The sequence below is a fragment of the Hemitrygon akajei genome, chromosome 2 (assembly GCF_048418815.1).
Source record: "Hemitrygon akajei chromosome 2, sHemAka1.3, whole genome shotgun sequence".
NCBI classification, from domain to species: domain Eukaryota; kingdom Metazoa; phylum Chordata; class Chondrichthyes; order Myliobatiformes; family Dasyatidae; genus Hemitrygon; species Hemitrygon akajei.
In genome coordinates this window covers 76065913-76090719 of record NC_133125.1, presented here as the reverse complement: position 1 = coordinate 76090719, position 24807 = coordinate 76065913, and the positions used below count along the sequence as shown (strand labels likewise).

The window sequence follows — 24807 nt, the reverse complement described above, 5'->3', positions numbered from 1 at the left end:
ACCTTATTGAATTTTTTGAAGTAGTTACGAGGAATGTTGACGAGGGTAAGGCAGTGGATGTAGTCTATATGGACTTCAGCAAGGCCTTTGACAAAGTTCCACATGGAAGGTTAGTTAAGAAGGTTCAGTCGTTAGGTATTAATGCTGGAGTAATAAAATGGATTCAACAGTGGCTAGATGGGAGATGCCAGAGAGTAGTGGTGGATAATTGTTTATCGGGATGGAGGCCGGTGACTAGCGGGGTGCCTCAGGGATCTGTTTTGGGCCCAATGTTGTTTGTAATATACATAAATGATCTGGATGATGGGGTGGTAAATTGGATTAGTAAGTATGCTGATGATACTAAGGTAGGAGGTGTTGTGGATAATGAGGTGGGTTTTCAAAGCTTGCAGGGAGATTTATGCCGGTTAGAAGAATGGGCTGAACGTTGGCAGATGGAGTTTAATGCTGAGAAGTGTGAGGTTCTACATTTTGGCAGGAATAATCCAAATAGAACATACAGGGTAAATGGTAGGGCATTGAGGAATGCAGTGGAACAGAGAGATCTAGGAATAACAGTGCATAGTTCCCTGAAGGTGGAGTCTCATGTAGATAGGGTGGTGAAGAAGGCTTTTGGAACGCTGGCCTTTATAAATCAGAGCATTGAGTACAGAAGTTGGGATGTAATGTTAAAATTGTACAAGGCATTGGTAAGGCCAAATTTGGAATATTGTGTACAGTTCTGGTCACCGAATTATAGGAAAGATATCAATAAATTAGAGAGAGTGCAGAGACGATTTACTAGGATGTTACCTGGGTTTCAGCACTTAAGTTACAGAGAAAGGTTGAACAAGTTAGGTCTCTATTCATTGGAGCGTAGAAGGTTGAGGGGGGATTTGATCGAGGTATTTAAAATGTTGAGAGGGATAGATAGAGTTGACGTGAATAGGCTGTTTCCATTGAGAGTAGGGGAGATTCAAACGAGAGGACATGATTTGAGAGTTAGGGGGCAAAAGTTTAAGGGAAACACGAGGGGGTATTTCTTTACTCAGAGAGTGATAGCTGTGTGGAATGAGCTTCCTGTAGAAGTAGTAGAGGCCAGTTCAGTTGTGTCATTTAAGGTAAAATTGGATAGGTATATGGATAGGAAAGGAGTGGAGGGTTATGGGCTGAGTGCGGGTAGGTGGGACTAGGTGAGATTAAGAGTTCGGCACGGACTAGGAGGGCCGGAATGGCCTGTTTCCGTGCTGTGATTGTTATATGGTTATATGGTTATAGTGAGGGGAATGTACATCAAGTCCACAGTTTAGCGATCTGTTCTGCAAAAAAGGTCAATTTTTGTGGAGGAGTGCAAATGCAGGAAGGAACATGAACAAAGGACAAGTGGGAGTATTTAATGAGTGTGATATCAAGTTTCCAGGAGAAACACTTTCCTGTTAATCTGAAGGCTAATCTGCCAAGTTTAGGGACACTTGACCAATGAGAGATATAAAGGCTGTAAAGTCAAGAAATAAAGGAAGGATATACAGGGTGTAGGAGGTCAGGATCGGAGAAATCACTTGATAAGAATAAAAATAATTAATGATACTCTTAAGAAGGGAACCAGGAGGACAAAACGATATTAAGAGATGGATCTGGCATGTCAGGGAAACACCAAGAGGGTCTATCGCTGTATTAAGAGTAACAGTGTGGCTCGTGAGAGAGATCATAGATCATAGAGATCAAGATCAGCAGGGTCCCCATGTCTTGAGCCACAGGGGTTCGGTGGGATCATTAATCAATTAATGAATATTTTGACTTGGTATTTACCAAATACAATGTCATGTTTTCTCAATGGATAATGGGAACTAGTGGAGCTGCTTTGGAGGACATTCATATTACCAGAGAGCAGTTATTTGCAGGCTTACAGTGCATTAAGGTGAATGAATCCTCAGGGACTGACCAACAAATTGTGGCAGACTAGAGAAAATTGTGGAGGCCCTTCTGAAGATATTTGCTTCATAATTGACAACATAAATGTTTTTACATTGTTTAAAGGAGCTGTCAAGGACAAGCCAGGGAACTACAGGCGCGACGCAGCTTGCAGCGGCCACTCCGGAGCTGATATCTGTTATCTGTTAAGCGGGCTGCTGTGCGCAATCCTAATCTGATGAAAAACGGACGTGGGAGCACGGAGAAACATCTGGAAATCTCCGGGAAGGCCCTCTTTGTTGTTGCTGCTGCTGTGAGTTCCGCGTCTTTGCTGAGAAGAACAGGCCCCCAGTCCTCGGTGTCGTGTTGCCGGTGGCCGTTGGCAGAGGATGGTGCTCGGAGAAGCTGTGCCGGAGGGGATGGTCGTCGGCTCGGAGGTTCGACGGACTCGGAGTCCCTCGGTCGGGGCGCTTTCACTGTGTGCTGTGTCTGCGAGGCTGAGTTCAACAGAGATTTCATTATGTGCTGCGCCTGCGAGGCTGAGTCCGGCGGCGCCGTGGAAGTCCATAGCGGTGGTATTCCCTTCTGCCGCCTGCGTGGGATGACGAGTCTACCGGGATCCTGAGGACTTGTGGAAACTGTGTGGTGGTTTCTTTCGAACTTACCGTCTTTTAACATCTTTGGACTATTTTTACTGCGCCCATGGTCTGTTTTAAAAAAAAAACAATTATGCTATTGTTTGCACTGTTGTAACTATATGTTGTAACTATGTGGTTTTGTGCAGGTCTTGTAGATTTAGGTTTTGGTTTTATTTTGTGTGGTGGATTTAGAGCTCCTTTCCGGGTACGCGCTAAGATGGTAGCGTGATATTAATACACAACAGCCTCTCTGGACTCTGGATTGGGGATTGCCAAACGTTATGTGGATTTTCTGGTGTAGTCTGTTTTGTCATGTGCTTTTGTGATATCATTCTGGAGGACAGTTGTCTTTTTTTTCAACTGCATTGAATTTGTGGTTTCTAAATGACAATAAACTGAATCTGAATCTGAATAAAATAAAGTTTATAACGGAAGACTCAGACTCCAGGTGTGTCCATTTCTGCTGGTTCTTTTTAACCCATTACGGGGTATGTAACAAATTGGAGAAGGATCCTGGTGGGGATGACGCCAGAGTATAAATGGTTGACGTTTCTGAGAATAGTTCATAATATATAGGATAGATATGTCCTGCAGAAGTATTTCGCAAACGGCGGGGCTAGGCTACCGTGGCTGACAAAGGAAGTTAAGGACTGTATAAAAGCCAAGGAAAGTGCATATAAGGTAACAAAAGTGAGGAGGAAGTTAGATAATGGGGTAGGTTTTAAAATCAAGCAACTAAAAGAAAAGATATAAGAAGGGGAGAGGTGAAATATGAGGGCAAACTAGACAATAATATATATTAGTTATAAAAATGCGAAAGGGAGGTGAAAGTTGATATTGGACCATTGGAAAATGATGCTCATGTGGTACAAATGGGGAAGTGATGTTGGATGAACTTGATAGGTACTTTGCATCCGTCTTCTCGGTGGAAGACGCCAGCAGTGTTCCAGAGATTTGTGAGTGTCAGGGTGCAGGAGTGAGTGCTATTGCTATTACAAAGGAAAACGTGGTAGGCAAACTCAGGTTCTTAAAGTGGATAAGTCGCCTAGTCCAGATGGACGAGATCCAGAGTGTCGTAGTCTGTTCTGGCAATCGCCCACCTGGCTATTTACCTCAGGAATTGGGTCTCAATCACCTCGTTTAGTTCCCAATCATTTCTAGGTTAAACTAACTACAAACACCTGCTTTCCATCAGCAAATGCAGTATTTAAACCCTGTGACCACAACAAGGAGCTGCCAGTTCATTGGTCGACGCCAGTGTGAGTAACCTCGGTTCATGGTTCTTAGGGCTGTCTGTTCTAAGTCTAGCATCGCTCCTGGATAAAGACTCCACGCTCGCTAAGTTAATAATGCCTCCCGACTCTGCCTCCACGCCCGTGTTCTGAACCTGGATTCGTCCACCGCCACGCTCGTGTAACCGAACGAACTGGCCATAATGGACCCAACGGACACGAATCCCCTGCAACAAGCCCTCGCCAGCAAAGGCTCCCTACTGGGCTTGCACGATCAGCTGCTCTGGGATGTCATGGAGAACTTCTGTTCTCTGTCAGTGGACGTAAGAAAGGTCAGTGAACAGGTCGAATGCGTATCCGCCCATCTTACCCCGTCGACTCCAGGAACTCTGTCTGACCAGCTCGGACAGCCTGTAGTTGCGACGCCCAATGCGCCAACAACACGTCCGCCAAGTGAGCCGCACATACCTGAACCAGAACCCTACGCTGAAGATCTGAGGAAGTGCCGGGCTTTTCTACTGCAATGCTCCTTGTTGTTCGAGCAGCAGCCATCCACGTACATCAAGGACAGATCAAAAATAGCTTGCGTTATGGGGGTTTTTGCGAGGAAATGCCTTGGCATAGGCCACAGCAATTTGGGATAAACAGCCAGAGACCTGCTCTTCCTTCCCCACATTCATCTCAGAAATAAGGGAGATTTTTGACCATCCCATCCGCGGTAAAGATGCCGCTGAGCGTCTACTCACCCTCCGTCAAGGCTCACGCAGTGTTGCCGAATACTCCGTGGAGTTCCAGACGCTCGTGGCGGACTCGGGCTAGAATGATGAGGCACTCCAGGACGTATTCAGGCAAGTCCTCTGTGACAAGGTAAAGGACGAGTTGGCGGTTAGGGATGACACTAACAGCCTGGATTCGGTGATTTCCCTAGCTATCAGGCTGGACAACCGAATCCGAGAACGTCTGAGAGAGAAGACCCGTTACCCCGTTCCCCGGGCCATCCCACAATCCACCTTACCTTCTTCCACCAACCCTAACCTCTCTCCCTCTTCTGTTCCTTGCAGAGCTCCCGCTCCTACTGTTCTAGTGAGTCCGACGACACTCCCTCAGCCCCCCAGACTCGGATGCAGATCCCAGCCACCGTGAATTACCAACGACAGTCTCTGTCCCTATCCGTTTTGGTGGATTCTGGTGCCGAGGGCAATCTGCTGGACGAGGACATAACCTTCCAGACCAGAATACCTCACGAGCCACTATTTACACCCCTGGAGCCTTGGGCACTGGACGGAAAAATGCTGGCTCGGGTGACCCACTGTACGCCTCCTCTGACCTTGATCCTATCCGGCAACTACCGAGAGTAGGTACAGTTCAATCTCATTCGTTCACCTGAAGCCTCGGTAGTTCTAGGGTACCCATGACTGACCCAACACAATCCTCACATCGACTGGTCTACCGGGAGGATAGCCAAATGGAGCCAGTCTTGCCACGGGAACTGTCTGCGGTCAGCCCCATCTCCCATGGAAGCTACCGCGGCCCCGCCTGTCCCGGAACCCCTCGATTTTTCCTGAGTCCCCACAGAATACCATGACCTGGGACCAGTCTTCAGTAAACAACGAGCTCTTTCCCTGCCTCCGCACTATCCATATGATTGTGCCATCGACCTTCTCCCCGTGGCCTCGCTACCCTTTTTAATATATCCCAACCGGAGAGAGAGGCCTTGGAGAAGTACATCAACGATTCCCTCGCGGCGGGCATTATCAGACCTTCATCTTCCCCGGTAGGTGCCGGTTTTTTCTTTGTAGAAAAAAGGACAGGTCATTTAGTCCTCATTAGTTCGGCTTTTCAACCACTGCATGGAGCCACAATTTTCTCAAAGCTGGACCTTCGGAACGCATACCATCTAGTCAGGGTGAAGGAGGAGTAAGAGTGGAAGACGGCCTTTAATACACCTCTGGGCCATTTCGAATCTTTGGTCATGCTGTTTGGCCTCGCCAATGCTCCTGCCGTTTTTTAAGCCTCCATTAATGACGTACTGAGGGACTTTATTAATCGGTTCGTATTCGTTTACCTTAATGATATCCTGATATTTTCTAGCACCCCCCCAAGAATACATTTACCATGTCCATCAAGTCCTCTAGAGACCATGGGAAAACCAATTACTTGTGAAGGCGGAGAAATGTGAGTTCCACGTTCCTTCGGTCAGTTTCCTAGGTTATAACATCGAGAGTGGGCAGGTGAGAGCAGACCTCGAGAAGATCCGAGCAGTAGAAGAATGGTCTAGGCTCACGACCCGCAAACAACTTCAATGATTCCTGGGGTTTGCAAATTTCTACCGCTGATTATTCAGAGACTACAGTAGTGGCTGCCCCCCTTACCCGGCTTAGCTTGCGTACTACCTCATTCTGTTGGGACTCTGAAGCTGACTTGGCGTTCACCGACCTGAAAAGGCGTTTCACCCTCACTCTCATCCTGGTCCATTCGGACCCAGCCCGTCAATTCATTGTCGACGTGGACGCCTCTGACTCCGGGATAGGAGCAGCCCTGTCCCAACGATCAAGTTCGGACGTAAAGCTTCACCCTATTCTCGCCGACTGTCCCCCACCGAGCGGAATTACGACGTGGGGAATCGGGAACTCCTGGCATTCGAGGCACTGGCTGGAGGGGCAGAACAACCGTTTGTGGTATGGACTGATCATAAAAACCTGGGGAATATTCAGACCGCCAAACATTTGAACTCCTGCCAGGATAGTTGGGCATTATTTTTCACACGGTTTAAGTTTTCTCTCACGGTCCAGGGTCCAAGAACGGGAAGACGGACGCGCTCTCCCGCCAATACAACTCCAAGGAGGACGCTTCCAGCCCAGGCACTATCCTCGCACCATCCTGCATGGCTGCCAGCCACACTTGAGAAATCGAGTCGAAAGTAAAAGGAGCCCAACGGGATTATCCCGACCCCGGCAACGGACCCAGCGATCGCTTGTATGTGCCCATTTCCATCATGCCCCAGGTTCTTCAATGGGGGAGTGATCGGACCCTAGTGCTCCTGAAAAAAACTCTTTTGGTGGCCGTCCATGGAGGCTGATACCTGTTCCTATGTCTCGGCATGATTCAGCTGCGCCCGGGGAAAAGCCACTCATCCGCCACCTGCGGGTTTACTTCGTCCTCGGCCTGTCCCTGGCCACACATCGCCCTAGACTTTGGTCTACCACCTGCACATCGGAACACCACCTTACTCAACGTGGTAGGCCGGTTCTCCAAGGGGGTGCACTTCGTAGCCCTCCCTAAACTCCCTTCCTCTCATGAAACTGCAGATCTTCTCGTCCGCCACGCCTTCCACCTCCACGGAATCCCCGCAGACATCGTTTCTGATCGAGGTCCCCAATTCGTCTCACAGGTATGGAAGGCCTTCTGTCAAGACTTAGGTGCATCGGTCAACCTGCCATCCGGCTTCCACCCCCAGTCGAACGGGCAGACGGAAGAGGTCAACCAAGACCTGGAGACGACGCTACGTTGTGTAACGGTAAGCAACCCGTCGACCTGGAGTGAACACCTCCCGTGGGTTGAGTACGCCCACAACTCTCTAGTGAGCTCGGCCACTGGAAGGTCTCCATTCGAGTGTTCCCTGGGATAACACCCCCCGCTGTTCCATGCGCAGGAGGAAGAGATTGCGGTACCATCAGTTCAGGACCATATCGATCAGTGCCTAAGGTGTGGGAGGGGACATGTATGGCCCTACTCGGATTAGCAAATGCAATAAGAAGACGGCCGACCGACACCGGACTCTGGCGCCCGAGTACCAACCGGGGCAGATGGTGTGGCTTTCATCCAAGGACATCCTGCTGAAGAACGAACATAGGAAACTCGCCCCTCGCTTCCTGGGACCATTCAAGGTCGAAAGTGTTGTCAATCCCGCAGCAGTCCGCCTAAAATTGCCAAGATCCATGCGCATCCACCCGACTTTTCATGTTTCTCAGTTAAAGTCAGTCTCCCTCAGACCCTTGTGTCCCCAGGCTGAGACTCCCCCAGCTACCCGTATCATCTACAACCATCCAGCATACACCTTCTAAAGACTACTGGATGTGCGCTGTAGGGGCAGGGGTTTCCAATACTTGGTAGACTGGGAAGGGTACGGTCTAGAAAAGCGTTCCTGGGACTCCGCTCCTTCAACCTACTCTCATCCAGGATTTTCATCGGGACCATCCAGACAGGCCTGGAGGATCGCCCGGGAGGCTTCCCTTGAGGGACGGGTACTGTCATGGTCCCTTCTGGCAATCACCCACCTGTCTATTTACCTCAGGAAATGGGCCTCAATCACCTCGTTCAGTTTCCAATCATTGCCAGTTTCCACTAACTACAAACACCTGCTTTCCATCAGCAAATGCAGTATAGAAACCCTGTGACCACAGCAAGGAGCTGCCAGTTCGTTGGTCAACTCTGGTGCGAGTAACCTCATTTCACAGTTCTTCAGACTGCCAGTTCTAAGACTGACAATACTCCTGGATACCGACTCCATGCCCGCTACGTTAATAACGCCTCCCGACTCTGCCTCCATGCCCGTGTTCTGTACTTGGGTTTGCTGACCTGCCAAGTATCACTTGATTCTGGCTTGGTCCCGGAGGACAGTAAAATTGCAAACATCAATCCACACTTTGAGAAGGGAGGAAGGCAAAATAAATCAAATTATAGTCCAGTTAGCCTAACTTCAGTGGCTGGGAAAATGTTGGAGTCTATTATAACAGATGAGATTTTGGGGGTACTAGGAGACTAATGATAAAATAAGTCAAAACCAACATAGCTTCTGTACAGGTAAGTCTTGCCTGACAAATCTGTTAAGAGTTCTTCGAGGAAGTCATAAGCAGGATGGACAAACGAAAGGAAGTCTAAATCATTTACTTGGATTTTCAGAAGGCATCTGATAAGGGGTCACACATGAAACTGCTTAACAGGATAAAAATCAGAAGAAATACTGGCATTGATAAAGGAATGTCTGGCAGCCAAGAGGCAGCGAGTGGGAATAAAAGAGGCCTTTTCTGGTTGGTTAGCAGTGACAAGAGGTCTTCAGGGGTCAGTATTCGTTCCGTTACTTTTCACATTATTTGTCAATGATTTGGATAATGGAATTTGTGGCAAGGGTGCGAATGATAGAAAGATATGTGGAGGCGTTTGTAGTGCTGAGGAAGGAAAACAATTGCAGCAGGACACAGACGAATTTGAAGAATGGGCAAAAAAGTAGCAGATGGAATACAATATTGGGAAATGTACGATAATGCATTTTGGCAAAATGAACAATAGTGAACTATTATCTGATTGGGGAGAAGGTGTAAACAACAGAAGTACAGATGGAAATATGAGTCTTCAGGCAAGACACCCAGAAGGTTAATTTACAGGTTGAGTCTGTAGTAAAGAAGGCAAATGCAATGCTGACATTAATTCAGACTGAAGAGGAATATATAAGCAAGGCGATAATGTTGATAGTTTATAAGACACTACTTAGGCCGCACTTTGAGTATATGGGACCCATATCTCAGAAAACGTGTGTTGTCATTGGAGAGAAAACAGAGGATGTTCAAGATGATGATTCTGGGAATGAAGGGGTTAAGATATGAAGTGCTTTTTCCAGCCTTGGGCCTGTACTCCTGCAGTGACTTATGTTTAATAAATGCGGGTGGTGGGGGGTAAATCTCACTGTAACCCACCGAATGTGGAAAGGTCCAGATTGAGTGGATGAGGAGAGGACTTTTCGTATGATCGGAGAAGCCATAACAGGGGCACAGCCTCAAAACTGAGGAGCGACCTTTTAGAGTAGTTAAGGAGGATCTAATTTAGTCAGAGAACAGTGAAGCTGTGGAATTCTCTGACACAGACGGCGGTGGGGGCCAAGTCTGTGGGTACATTTAAGGCAGAAGTGAATAGTTTGCTAATCAGTCAGGGCATTACAGAAAATGCCAAGGAGGCAGTTGCATGGGGTTGAGTGAGAACCAGGATCAGCCATGATAAAACGGTGGAGTAGATTCGATGGGGCAGAATGGCCTAATTCCGCTCCAATGTTTTATGTTCTTATACTGCTAGTGTCTTACACAGTGAAGATTGACACAAAATACTTATTACATTCGGCCAATACACACAAAACGCCGGTAGTACGCAGCAGGCCAGGCAGCATCTATAAGGAGAAGCACTGTCAAGGTTTCGGGCCGAGATCCTTCGTCAGGACTGCCCGAAACATCGACAGTGCTTCTCCTTGTAAATGCTGCCTGGCCTGCTGCCTTCTACCAGCATTTTGTATGTGCTGCTTGGATTTCCAGCAACTGCAGATTTTCTCGTGTATTACATTTGGCTGCTATTTCTTTGCTCTATTACTAACTCGCCAGTATCATCTTCCAGCGGTACAGTATCTATACTTGCCTCTCTTTTACTCTTTATATATCTGAAAAACTTTTGATACTTGATATTATTGGCTCATTTACCTTAATTTTTACATCTTGTCTCTCCTGTGTCTTTTTTTTTAATTAGTTGTCTCCTGTTGGTTATGTAAAAGCTTTCCAGTCCTCTAACTTCCCACTATTTTCTTGCTTCTTGATATGACCCCGCTTTGCTTTTATCAAAAACAAGAGAAAATCTATGGATGCTGTAAATCCAAACAACAGATACACAGAATGCTGGAGGTACCTAGGGACCTAGGAACCATATATGCCAGACAGCATATATGGGAAATAGTAAACAGTCGACGTTTTGGGCCGAGATCGTTCATCAGGACTGGGGAAAAAAAGATGAGACGTCAGAGGAAGAAGTGTGGGGGTGAAAGGGGTGGAAGAAATAATAGGTGATAGGTGAAACTCGGAGAGGGGGAGTAATGAAGGAAAAAACTTCTTAGGATATAATCTCCTTAAGGATTCTCGAAAGATCATTGCTGATGCCTCCACATCCCTTCAGCCACCTCCTTCAGATCTCTGGTGTGTACACCATCTGGTCCAGGTGACCCACTTACCTTCAGACCATCTGTGTTTCCCAAGAACTTTCTCCCGAGTGACATAACTTTACACATTCTGACCACTGACATCTGGGAATTCCATATTCCTGCCAGTGTCTTCGACAGATAAGAGTGAGTACAATACTTATTCAGTTCATCTGCCATCACCTTGCACCCCCACTCCATTACTACCTCTCCAGAATGTTTTTAGTGGTCTGATATCCACCTCCGACTCTCTTTTACACTATATGTATCTGAAGAAAAGTTTGGTATCCTCTTTAATATTACTGGCTAGCTCACCTATGTATTCCATCTTTTCCTTCTTATTATTTTAGTTGAATTCTGTTTGTTTTTGAAAGCTTTTCAATCCTCTAACTTCCTAGTAATTTTTGCTCTATGCCCTCTCTGGTTTTTATGTTGTCTTTGATTTCTCTTATCAGCCACGGTTTTGTCACCTTACCTTTAGAAAACTACTTCCTCTTTGTGATGTGTATATCCTATGCTTTCCGAATTGCTTCCAGAAATTCCAGCCATTGCTGCGCTGTTTTCATCCCTGCCCGTGTTCTTTTCAAATCAATTTTGACCAATTTTTCTCTCATGCCTCTCTGATTCTCTTTATTCCACATCTGACTTTAGCTTCTCTTTTCTCTAATGTTAGTGTGAATTTGATCACTTGTCCCTCATGGTTCTTTGAACTTACATGACCTATTTATTTTTTGTTCATTACAACACCCAATCCAGAATAGCTGATCCCCAAGGGGGCTCAAACACGAGCTGCTCTAAAAAAGCATCTTGTAGGCCCTAGGAATTCCTCCCCTTGAGACCAACACCATCCTAATATTCCTAATCACCTGCATGACAATCCCTCATGACTATTGTAACATTGCTCTTTTGGCAAACATTTTGTATCTCCCATGGTAATTTGTGGACCACATACTTACTACTTTTGGGATTTTTTTCTATTTGCTGTTCCTTAATTCTACCCACAGATTCTACACCTCCCAACCCTATGCCACCTGTTTCTGATGATTTTATTTAATATTTTACCAACAGAGCAACACAACCAGCTTGTTCTTGGCTTGTTTTTTCAAGAAACGTAGGAGTATCTGGGAAACAAGAGGACCCACAGATGCTAGAAATCTGGAGAACTACAAAGTACTGGAGGAGCTCAGCATGTCAGGCAGATTCTGTGGAAGGGAATCAACATTTCGGGCCAAGACCCTTCATCGGGATTCTTGATATCCACGTATCTGGAATATCAACAAGCAAGGAAAATAGAAAGTAGTCCAAAATAGGGAAAACCTTGGACAGAATTTATTTCAAGGCTTAAAAAAAAAACCGCCAAACAGAGCTCAATAGTTAACAAATACAATAAACACTTCCATCAATACTGACATTCACTTTTTTTAATAAAAATATCTTGGTCCCATTTCAATCAGTAAAATTTACAAAGATAAATAAGAACTTTAGAAAACTTTTGAACATACTATTTACATTCAAACCCTACCTTGGACCAGCTTGGGCAGAAGGAGGAAGAGAAATAACAAACATGAAAAAAATCACACAACAGTCAGATAAAACTCCTTCCTTTCAGTATTTTTCAAGGCTCAGATATGTCCGAAACATGTGAATTAATGAAGCTTCTCTATTATTACATCTTTCACAGAAAGGGAATATATCCCAATAAAATTGAGATAGCTTATCTTTAGACATGTGAGCCCCATCAACCACTTTAAATTGTAAAAGGGAATTACGGGCACGTGACGATGGTGTTAACCAATTAAAAAAAATTCATTCCAAGTTTCCTCAGAAATTGAAGTCTGTAAATGTTGTTCCCAAAGATTTTTAATTTTGTCTATAGGAACGATTCTCATTCCTAGCAACATACCGTAAATATTGGATATTGAACCATTATAAAAAGTTTTCAAATTAAAAACAATTCTAATTTCTGTAAAAACAAACATTCTCGACTAAATGAAGTTCATCTTCAAAAATCTCAGAATAGAGGTTTAGCTTTACCAAATTTTAGGTTTTATTATTGAGCAGTCAATATACGAAATCTTACGTTTTGGACATATTATATTAACCGTGAGGAATGTCCAATATGGGCTTCTTTAGAAGCTAACTCTGTTAATAATTTTTTTATTATTTCTCTTCTCGGATCCTCACTCACTTTAACTTTTAGTAAACTAACTGAAAATTTGGTAGTTAAACATACTTTGAGCATCTGGGTACAATTTAGGAAATTCTTTGATCTATTGAGACTTTGTCTAGTCCCATTTGTTCTAAATATTTTAGTAAACCTTCGATGACCGATTCAGTTTTTAAAGAATGGGAGAAATAAAACTTTGAAGTATATATTTTCATCAAAAATGAACAGGATTCAGCACTCTGTGTGTGTATATGCAATTGCGATAAGAAATACAGACCAGAAAACTTAAATGAGAGGCCAACTCAGAAAAATGAATAATCACATGGAAGAAAACATTATCCAGTGGAATGAGTATGACCCTCCATAGGAGACATCCCAATGATCTGAGCTGATGAGATGGTGATAAAGAAGCATCGAGCACCTGACTGAGAGTTGGAGACATCTTCCCAGAAACAGAGGGGTTCCTTGCAGAAATACAGGACATGGTGGTTAACAAAAGGAAAAATTGAAATACATGAAATACAGACAAGCGAGGCAGTAAGTGCAGAAAATGCCAAGAGAGACCAGACACAATCCTTCACATTTCAGGATCCTGCAGCAGTTAACTCAATCTGATTACTTACAAAGGTACAATCAAGTGGCAAATATCATTCATCAAAATTTTGTTTTAAAATGCAATCTCATGAATGCCCTCCATCACTTCATAAAGGCACCATAAGTTCAAGCCAGTTTTAGAGTCAAAATCTTACAAATTATACATTAATCAATACATTATTTCAGATAGGACAATCCATAATAACCATCTGGATATAATATTACAGGATAAAAAAGCAGGAACAACTCCATCAACAGATAAAACCATTCCCAACACACACATGTTCGGAGCCCCTCACCACAGGATTGTTTGTGTCATCAGTCAGACAACCAAAAGTTTTTCTCTGTCAATCAGCTTCCAAATGTTACTACTCTGTCATTCATTGCCTCGTCCCACTGCTGATTCCCTTCTCCACATCATACGTTCTTACCCCAACCATCGTCCAGAGCCCCAGCCTCTTCCCTGTGCAGATCCACCTCTGGTTTCTGACCCTGCTCCGTTGAACATCCTACTAATTGTTTCCCATTCTGCTTTCAGTCTTTAGAGGACAGGGGTATTTTCAACAACCCTTTAGAAGCAGGGAAAATGACCCATAATGTGGAAATGAGTGACGATTAAGGAGTTTAACTATCAATGTCATTCTTCCTCAGCCCGGAGATTAGAGGGGCGAAGAACATCTCAGACAGAACTGCAGTCAGCTCGACTTCTTCAGTCTGCAGAAAATTCAAGGGAAACCTCTTCACCCACAGAGTGGTGACTGTTTGGAACCCATCACCACAGGGAGAGCGAGAGATGAACCAACAGGGGAAGAGTTAAATGGACTGTCAGATAGGCAGACATACTTTATTGATCCCGAGGGAAATTGGGTTTCGTTACAGTCGCACCAACCAAGAATAGTGTAGAAATATAGCAATATAAAACCATAAATAATTAAATAATAATAAATAAATTATTCTAAGTGGAAATAAGTCCAGGACCAGTCTTTTGGCTCAGGGTGTCTGACACTCCAAGGGAGGAGTTGTAAAGTTTGATGACCACAGGCAGGAATAACTTCCTACGACACTCAGTGTTGCATCTCGGTGGAATGAGTCTCTGGCTGAATGTACTCCTGTGCCTAACCAGTACATTATGGAGTGGATGGGAGACATTGTCCAAGATGGCATGCAACTTGGACAGCATCCTCTTTTCAGACACCACCATCAGAGAGTCCAATTCCACCCCCACAACATCACTGGCCTTACGAATGAGAACAGAATCACTGGTAAGGTCCAGCCAGCCTGAGTTGACTCTTATTAAACTCCAGTCCCATTAGTGAATGTGCAGAAGAAACTCCTCCCATGACTAGTGACCAGGGTGCAGAACTGGCTGTGGTGAGCAGCAGCAATAATTGCAGAGTTCAGCACCGACAGTCACTCTCGAGATTGCATTCAGCAATGGTGATGGACAAATGTCCAGCATGCAGCTTATTGAAACTTTCTCCCCAGTGTGAACCCGGTATTGTGTCACAAGGTTAGATGACTGAGTGAATCCCTTCCCACATTCACAGCAGGTGAATGACCTCTCCCCAGTGTGAACTCAATGATACACAATTAGTGGAGTTAGCTGAGAGACTCTCTTCCCAAAGTCTGAGCAGGAAATCGGACTCTACCCAGTGTGAACGCGCTGATGTTTCAGTAGAAGAGATGATCGTGTGAATGCCTTCCCACACTCACAGCAGGTGAATGGCCTCTCCCCAGTGTGAACTCGCTGGTGTGTCTGTAGATGAGATGACCGAGTGAATCCCTTCCCACATTCATAGCATGTGAACGGCCTCTCCCCAGTGTGAACTCGCTGGTGTATCTGTAGATGAGATGACCGAGCGAATCCTTTCCCGCATTCACAGCAGGTGAATGGCCTCTCCCCAGTGTGAACTCGCTGATGTGCCAATAGGGTGGAAGAGTGAGCGAATGCCTTTCCACATTCTGAGCAGGTGAATGGCTTCTCCCCAGTGTGAACTCGCTGGTGACTCTGTAGTGAGGATAACTGAGTGAATCCTTTCCCACAAACTGAGCAGGTAAACGGCTTCTCCCCAGTGTGAACTCGCTGGTGTCTCAGCAGGTGAGAAGACCGAGTGAATCCCTTCCCACATTCTGAGCAGGTGAAAGGCCACTCCTCAGTGTGAACTCGCTGGTGTGCCAGCAGAGCAGATGACCGAGTAAATCCCTTTCCACAGTCTGAGCATGTGAATGGCCACTCCCCACTGTGAACTGACTGGTGTGCCAGTAGTTCGGACGACTGAGTGAATCCCTTTCCACAATCTGAGCAGGTGAACCGCCACTCCCCAGTGTGAACTGACTGGTGTGCCAATAGGGTGGATGACTGAGTGAATCCCTTTCCACAGTCTGAGCAGGTGAACGGCTTCTCCCCAGTGTGAACTCGCTGGTGTCTCTGCAGGTGGGATGACTGAGTGAATGTCTTCCAACAGACTGAGCAGGTGAACGGCCTCTCCCCAGTGTGAACTCGCTGGTGTCTCTGTAGGGTGGAAGAGTGAGTGAATCTCTTCCGACAGACTGAGCAGGTGAACAGCCTCTCCCCTGTGTGAACTGACTGATGACTTAGTAGGTCCGATGACCGAGTGAATCCCTTCCCACAGTCTGTGCAGGTGAACGGCCTCTCCCCAGTGTGAACTGACTGGTGTCTCAGTAGCTGAGTTGATTTAGTGAATCCCTTCCCACAGTCTGTGCAGGTGAACGGCCGCTCCCCACTGTGAACTGACTGGTGTGCCATTAGGTCAGATGACCGAGTGAATCCTTTCCCACAAATTCAGCAGATGACCAGCCTCTGCCCAGTGTGAATTGACTGTTACGTCCACAGGTGGAAAGACTGACTGAATCCTTTCTCACACACAGAACAGATGAATGGCCATGCCCAGTGTGAACTTGCTGATTTACCTTCAGTTGAGATGACCAAGTGAATCCATTCCCACTGTCTGAGCAGATGAATGGGTTTCCCGCTGTGTAAAATGACCGGGTTGCCAGTCAGTCAAATGACTGAGTTAATCTCTCTACCACAGTCTGAGCAGGAAGGATGGCTGATTGACTCCCTTGCTCCACTTCTTAAATATCTGGACAGAGACAACAAAACTAGCGGGCCATGTTCGAGATTCCTGTAGACAAATTCCTTGTCATTTTTAACCTGTAAAAAGATTTACAAAATCGATCAATGGGTGAAGGACAACATTTTAGATGAGATCACTTTAGTTGCTAAGGTGTGATCTGACATCACTCTGTTACAGTGAGGTTCAACCCAAGCTGGAGAGAGAAATTATCTTGTCACTGGGCACAGTGCTGGTATCTGGAATGACCATCAAATTCTCTGATGCTCCTCCTGTCTCTATAAGAATGGGGCATTTCTGCCATCACCAGTCTGTGACCTGGCTCAGTTTGATTCTCTCAATTGGTATTACTCCTTCTTCCCACTGAGCAGCATGGGTGCCTGGCCCCACAATAACTGAAACACTCACACAAATAGCCTTTGTTAACGTGCAGCTGGGATTTTATTTTATGCACTGTTAATGTAAAGTGCTACAGTTTTTACACCATGTAAATATCTCCTACTCAGATGTATGGTTCGTCTGCACAGCTGTTAAAAGGAATTAGAGTGAACGTTAGTATTATTTAAGGTTCTTGTCACAGTCTTCATAGAAAAGTACAACACAGAAACAGACCCTTTGGCCCATCTAGTTGGTGCCAAACTATTTAAACTTTCTACTCCCATACCCCTACCATCCAGGTACCCATACAAACCTCTTAAATGTTGGGCTGTCTGCTCATTCCACACCTGGATGACCGTCTGTGTGAAGAAGTTTCCCCTCATGTTCCACTTAATGTTTCACCTTTCACCCTTAACCTATGGCCTCTGGTTATAGTCCCACCCAATCTCAATAGTAAAAGCCAACTTGCACTCACCCTGTCTATACCCCTCATAATTGTGGTATACCTCCATCAAATCTCCCCTCAATCTTCTACGTTCTAAGAAATAAAGTCCTGACCTTTTCAATCTTTCCTTGTAACCCAAGTCCTCCAGACCTGGTAACATTCTTGTGAAATTTCGCTGAACTCTTTCAACCTCTTTTTCATCTTTCCTGTAGGTTGGTGACCAAAACTGCATTCAATACTCCAAATTAGGCCTCACCAATATCTTGTACAAAGTCAACATAACATCCATCTCCTGTACTCAGTACTTTGGTTTATGAAGGCCAGTGCGCTGAAATCTTTCTTTCCATCCAATTTCCCTCGGGATCAATAAAGTCTGTCTGTCTATCGAACTGTGACACCACTTTCAGTGAAATATAGACCTGTATTCCCAGATCCCTTTCTTCTACAACACTTCTCCGTGCCCAACCAGTCACTGTGTAAGACCTACACTGGTAGGTCCTACCAAATGCAACACCTCACACTTGTCTGCATTAAATTCCATTTTCCATTTCTCAACCCATTTTCTCCAGCTGGTCCAGACCACACTGCAAACCATGATAGTCTTCCTCGCTATCCACTACACCCCCTATCTTGGTTTCATCCACAAATTTGCTGATCCAGTTAACCACACTATCATCCAGATTACTGATATAGATGACAAACAACAACAGATCCAGCACTGATCCCATCGGCACACCACTAGTCACAGGCCTCCAGTCAGAGAGGCAACCATCTGCTACCACACTCTGGCTTCTCCCAAAGACAGTGTCTCATCCAATTTACTGTCTAATCTTGAATGGTGAGTGACTGAACCTTCCTGACCAACCTCTCATATGAGACTTTGTCTAGTGCTTTGCTAAAGTCCATGTAAACAACATCCACTGCATTGCTTTTATCCCCTTTCCTGATAACTTCCTCGAGGGTCTCTATAAGATTGGTTAGACCTACCATGCACAAAGCCATGCTGTCTATCCTTAATCAGTCCACATCTACCCAAATACTTACATACCCGGTTCCTGCACATACGTTCCAATAAGTTTCCCCATACTGATGTCAGGCTCACCAAAGTATAAGTTCCTAGTTTATTTTTAGAGCCTTTCTTGAACAGCGGAACAACATTGGCTGTCCTCCAATCCCTCACGTGTGACTAATGATGATTTAAATATCTGTGATTGGGCCCCTACAATTTCTGCACTTGTCTTCCGCAGGGTCCTAGGGATTTGTCAGGCCCTGGGGATTTATCCATGGTAATTTGCCTTAAGACAGCAAACACCTCCACCTCTGTAATCTGTACACGGTCCATGAAGTTGATGCTGCTTTGCCTCACTTCTATAGACTGTGTCCATCTCCTGAGTAAATACGGATGCAAAAAATATTTAAATTCTCCCCCATATGTTTTGTATCCTTGTACGGATTACCATTCTGATCTTCCAGAGGACCAATTTTGTCCCTTGCAATCTTTTTGCTTAACTTATCTGCAGAATCCCCGAGGGTTCTCCTTCACCTTGTCTGCTGGGGCAACCTCATGCCTTCTTTTATTTCTTTCAAAAGTGTTCACTTGAATTTCCTATACTTCATAAGTACTCTATTTGCTCCTATCTGCCTGTACCTGGTATGCACCTCATTTTTATTGATCTGGGAGAGGAAAGCCAAAGGGGTGACAGAGGATCCTTTAGTTTGGGGAACAAAACAAGAATGTGTTTAACAACCAGTGGTAAGGGGGGTGGCAGGGGTGGGGGAGGTTAAATTAATGTTGCAGGGGGAATGGGAGCATGAGTAACAGAAGAGATAGTGGAGGGGAATGAAAAATTTGAGCATGGTGCAGTGAACATGCTGAGCCCCGTATATTTCAAACCAAGGAATATTGTAGGAAAGGTGGATGTGTTCAAGGCATGTAACAACACCTGGAATTATGACACTAGGACTGGGACAGGCTGCTTTATGGTAAAGGTGTACTTGGTAAATGGGAAGCCTTCAAAGCAAAATTTTGCAACTACAAAGTGGGTATGTGCTTTTAGAATAAAAGGTAAAGATAGAAACTGCAGGGCACCTTGGTTTTCAAGATATATTGAGACCATGGTGAAGTTGAAAACAGAATTGTGTAACAGGGACAGGCAGGTAGGTTTTTATGGAGTATAAGAAATAAATCAGGATGGCTAAAAGAAGGCACGAGGTTGCCATCACAGAAAAGATGAAGGATAATCCTCAAGGAGTCTAGAGATAGATTAAGAGCAAAAGGATTGCAAGGGACAAAGTTGGTCCTCTGGAAGACCAGAATGGCAATCCACATGTGGAAACAAAACAGATGGCGGACAGCTGAAATTCTTTTCATCTCTATTTACTCAGGAGCAGACACAGAGTCTTTGGAAGTGTTGAAAAGCAGCTTTAACATCGTGAACCTTGTACAGACGAAAGAAGAGGTGTTTGCTATCCCAAGGCAGATTAGGATGGATAAATCTCCAGGGCATGACAAAGTGCTCCCTTGGCCCCTATGGGAGGCAAGAGCAGAAATTGTCGGGGCCTTAGCAGAGATAATTAAATCATCCTTAGTGACAGAGAGGTACCAGAGGATTGGAGAACAGCCAATATTGTTCTGCTGTTTAACATACAACATAGAAACCTACAGCACATTACAGGCCCTTCGGCCTACAATGTTGTGCCGATCATGATACCTCCTCGAAAAACTGCCTAGAATTTCCCTAGCGCATAGTCTTCTATTTTCCTAAGCTCCAGGTATCTATCTAAGAGGCTCTTAAAAGACCCTATTGTATCCGCTTCCACCACCGCCGCTGGCAGTGCATTCCACACACTCACAACCCTCTGTGTGAAAAATTTACCCCGACATCCCATCGGTACCTATTTCCAAGCACCTTCAAACGATGCCCCTTCATGTTAGCCATTTTAACCCGGGGAAAAAGCCTCTGGCTATCCACACAATCAATGCCTCTCATTATCTTATACATCTGAAAAAGGATCTAAGCATAAACAAGGAAATTATACATTGCTTGGAGAATTTGTTAGAAGTATACAAAATTATGAGGTTACATATAGAGTAAATTGAAGCAGGCTTTTTCCACTGAGGTTGGGTGGGATGACAACCAGAGGTCTTGGGTTAAGTGGGGAAGGTGAAAATTTATGGGGAACCTGTGGAAAACCTCTTCACTGAATTGGTCATGAAAGTGTGCAATGAGATGCCAGCACAAGTGGTGCATGTAAGCTCAATTTCACCATTTAAGAGAAGTTTGGATAGGTATCTGGATTGTAGCGGTGTGGAGTGTTGTGGGCCCAGTGCAGGTCACTGCATTAGACAGCTTAAATGTTTATCTGGCATGGACTAGGTGAGCTGAATGGCCTGTTTCTGTACTGAACTTCTCCATGTTTCTATGACAGAGAAGCTGGCCAAGCTTGATTGGAAGGGAAAAGGTAGGAGTGACAACTGAGCAGCAATGGCTGGAGTTTCTGGGAGCAATTCGGGAGCTGAGTGATCGATACATCCCAAAGAAGTGGAAGCACTGGAAAGGCAGGAGGATACAACCATGGCTGAAACGAGAAGCCAAAGCCAACATAAAGGCCAAAGAGAAGGCAAATAATAGAGCAAAAACTACTGGGAAGCTTTTAGAAACCAATAGAAGACAACTAAAAAAATGTCCGATGAGCTCAGAGTATAGAATTATGATACTGTATTTATTTTGACAGGCATATACAAACATTACACCCTCAAAACTTCACTTCTGAAGAACTCCCACTTACCGAGTACTCCAGTGTCAGAATCATACTGTCCCAGTCCACACTTCTCAGATCCTTTCAGATAGCATCAAAATTGATCTGTCTCCAATTTAGAATCTGAACCTGTGGTCCAGCCCTCTTTTTTTCCATGTTCACTTGGAATCTCATGGCATTATGATTACTAGATACAAAGTGTTCCCACACACTAATTTCTGTCACCAGCCCTGGATCATTTCCCAATAGCTTATTGCACACTTCTACATTGGGAATTTTAGGTGCTGATTAAGGGCACATTTGACAAGCTCTACCCCATCTATCCCTTTTACAGTATGGGAGTCCCAGTCAATATATGGAAATTTAACATCACTTACTATATTGACCTCTATAAATTTGCTCCTCTAAATCCCTCAGTCTGTTGGGTGTACGTAAGTTCCAATAATAGCTACAATATCACAATTCCATGCCCTGAGGTCTGAACAACATCTGACTGGTGTCTAGAAAACAAACTCGCCCTCAATGTCACTCAAAAAAAGGAGCTAGCTAAAGACTACAGGAGGAATGGAGACAGGCTAACCCCTTTAGATATCAATGGATCTGGGGTTGAGAGGGTGAACAGCTTTTTCGGCATACACATCACTGAGGATCTCACCTGGTCTGTACATACCAGCAGCGTGCTGAAAAAGCCACCACCCTCACCTCAGGCGGCTGAGGAAGCTTGGTACAGGGCCACAAATACTAACAGCTTTCTACAAGGGCACAATTGAGAGCATCCTGACTAGCTGCATCCCTGCCTAGTATGGGAACTGTACTTCATTCAGTCGCAGGACACTGCAGAGAATGGTGCAGGCAGCCCAGTGCATCTGTAGTTGTGAACTTCCTACTATTCAGGACATTTACAGAGACAGGTGTGTTAAAAGGAGGATCACTGGGGACCCGAGTCACCACAACCACAATCAACTCCAGCTACTACCATCTGGGAAACCATACCGCAGCATAAAAGCCAGGTCCAACAAGCTCTGGGACAGCTTCTTCCACCAGGTCATTAGACTGATTAATTCATGCTGATACAATTGTATTTATATTTATACTGTCTGTCCTGTTGCACATACTATTTATTATAAATTAATATGACTTACACATTGCTCATTTAGGAGACATAACATAAAGATTTCTACTCCTCATATATATGAAGAATATAAGTAATAAAGTCAATTCAATTCCAATTTACCCTCTCCACTATCTGCTCTGGCATTCTGGCTCCCATCCCCATGCAACTTTAGTTTATCCTCCTCCCCGCTAGCACGAGCAAGCCTTACCACTAGGATATTTGCCCCCCCTTCTAATTTTGTTCCCTTAACTAATGAATCCCCTATCAGTCCTTTGACTTTCCTCTGCCAGGTAATCCCTCTCCAACACTCTCTAAAAATGGTCCACCTGTTGTTGTGTGCGATGGCCACAAGTATACTCTGTGATGGCTATTTAACCTCATTCCCCTTCCTGCCTCTCACCCAGTTTCCTGTGTCCTGTACCTTGGCTGTAACTCACCTCTCTTCATGCCATATCTATCACCCCTTCCCCCGACTCCCAGATGATATGGAATTCATCCATTTCATGTACAATCTCCTTAAAGTTCAGGGTTACAAGCTGTAGCTGGATACACATCTTGCAGGTGAGGGCATCAGGGGCACTAGAAGTCTCCCCACCTTCCCACCAATGCCCCTCTCATTTGTAATGAGAAGTGTGTGCAAATATCTTGTGTTGTGCATTTTTTGCCCAGTGACAACAATATGTGCACACTGAATTTCATACAGAGAGGTATTCATTTTAACAACTAGCAAATCACTGTCAATAAGGACTTTGATCTACTTTGTATTTGATTGAGTTCATCTACACTCTCACATAACCTATGTAGCAGGCCTGTAGCGGCTAATGAATGATTTTTCTTTTCGTCAGAGCTTTTGCACACCATCTATATGTGATTTGCTTGCTGAATAATGCTTTAAAAGGTCAGATTTCCAAATATCACTCCACTTCTTCCCACTTGCAAATTCTCCAGCAACTTTTGCATCACCACAATACACACAGGTAACACCAGTTTCTGTATTGTACATAAGTGTTTCCCCTGAACCCTCCCCCAGATGGCTGACGGTGTTGATGGCAATGCCAATGAATATGAAGGGAAGGGCAGGAGTTTGTGATCTGAAAGCTACTTGCTGCCCAGGGCAAAGGTGTTTGATATCATTATGTACCCAGAGAGAATGGGACAAAACATGTCCTCACGGGTAGAAAAGTCCAGAACAGAGGAGGTAGAACAAGCAACACACACAAAATTCTGGAGGAACTCAGCAGGCCAGACAGCATCTATGGAAAACAGTACTAATGATGAGTTCCTCCAGCAATTTGTGTGTGTTGCTTGGATTTCCAGCATCTGTAGATTTCCTCCTGTTTGTGAGTGGAGGTAGAACAAAGGTAATTTTCTCAACAGCCGATGTAAAAGATTTTGTTCCCTTTCTCCGAGTTCCTAATCCTTGCATTTAGATAGCTGGAGCTCAGTTCTGTCTGAGAGATCCATCGGCCCCCCTTCCCTCATCAGCCTGAAGCTCCTCGGGGCCCGTGTATGGATAGTAGAGCTGAGAGAGAGGAAAGAGAGCAGGACTGTGCCGGGATTGCGGGTCACGGTGTCCGGATATCAGAGCAATTGTCCCTCACTGGGTGTTAAAAGATTTTCGTCTGGAGAATCTCTCTTACCTGCTTCCATAACCTGAGTCCGCTTGTGTACTGCGCGCATGCGTGAAATTCGTAGACGTCATCAATTCTAACGCCTGCGCATTTAATCGATGCTTCGGCGACGGCGAAATTGTAAACTCAGGGCTTTATGGTAATCACGGTGCCATTAACAGTGTCCGCAAGCATCGGTTTTGTGTGTATAGAAAATTCAGCAGTTGTTTTAACGCAGAAAGTGGGTCTCATAAACAATGTACTCAATATCAATGACAAAGTAAAATCCTCTTACAAATGCAGATGAAAAAAACAAGAGATTCTGCAGTTGCTGGAAATACAGAGACACATAACACACAAAATGCTGAAGGAACTCTGCAGTTCAGGCGGCAACTAAGCAGAGGAGTACACAGTCTAGGCATGCTGAAGGGGCTCGGCCTAAACGTTGTCTATTTATTCCTCTTCACATTTGCTGTCTGATCTGCTAATTTCCTCCAGTATTTTGCAGAAATTTCTATCAATCAACCAGTTTCCAAATGTTTCTGATCTTGCATTTGCAGCCACATCCTGCTGTTCTGATTCCTCTTCCTCCTCCTTGTAACCTCGAGGCCCCATCTCTCTCTGGAAACCCAAAGCCCTGACTCAGACTGGTTTCTGACTCTGCTCCATCGAAGATTCACTCGCTAGTCTGCTGTCAGACATTAGAGATACATTGTAATAACCCAGCTGTCTGAAGGACAGTCCTTTGAAGTTAGCTGGTGGATTCAGAATTGGCTTTTGTCCGTAGAAGGCAGATGATAATTATGCACATGACCAGGGGTATTCTGCAGAGATCTGTTCTGTGTTCTCCTGTTTTTAGTGATTTTTAAAAAAATAAATGATTTGTTTGAGGAAGTGGAAGGGTGGAATTCGTAAGTTTGCAGATGATATGGAGAT

General features: G+C 44.9%; 1 protein-coding gene across 1 annotated transcript; it reads right to left on the bottom strand.

The window, feature by feature from the left end:
- Positions 1-12061: 12061 nt before the first annotated feature.
- LOC140714199 (uncharacterized) lies at positions 12062-23933 on the bottom strand. Its single transcript, XM_073025159.1, has 2 exons — positions 23902-23933; positions 12062-16645 (listed from the first exon to the last, which is right to left on the bottom strand). Exon 2 carries the CDS (start codon positions 16235-16237, stop codon positions 15116-15118), a length of 1122 nt encoding a protein of 373 aa, XP_072881260.1. The 5' UTR covers positions 16238-16645; positions 23902-23933; the 3' UTR covers positions 12062-15115.
- Between the last annotated feature and the right edge of the window lie 874 nt (positions 23934-24807).

Bases quoted from the DNA above. Each gene is read 5' to 3' on its own strand.
- LOC140714199 (XM_073025159.1), bottom strand. From the start codon at position 16,237: ATGGCACACCAGTCAGTTCACAGTGGGGAGCGGCCGTTCACCTGCACA.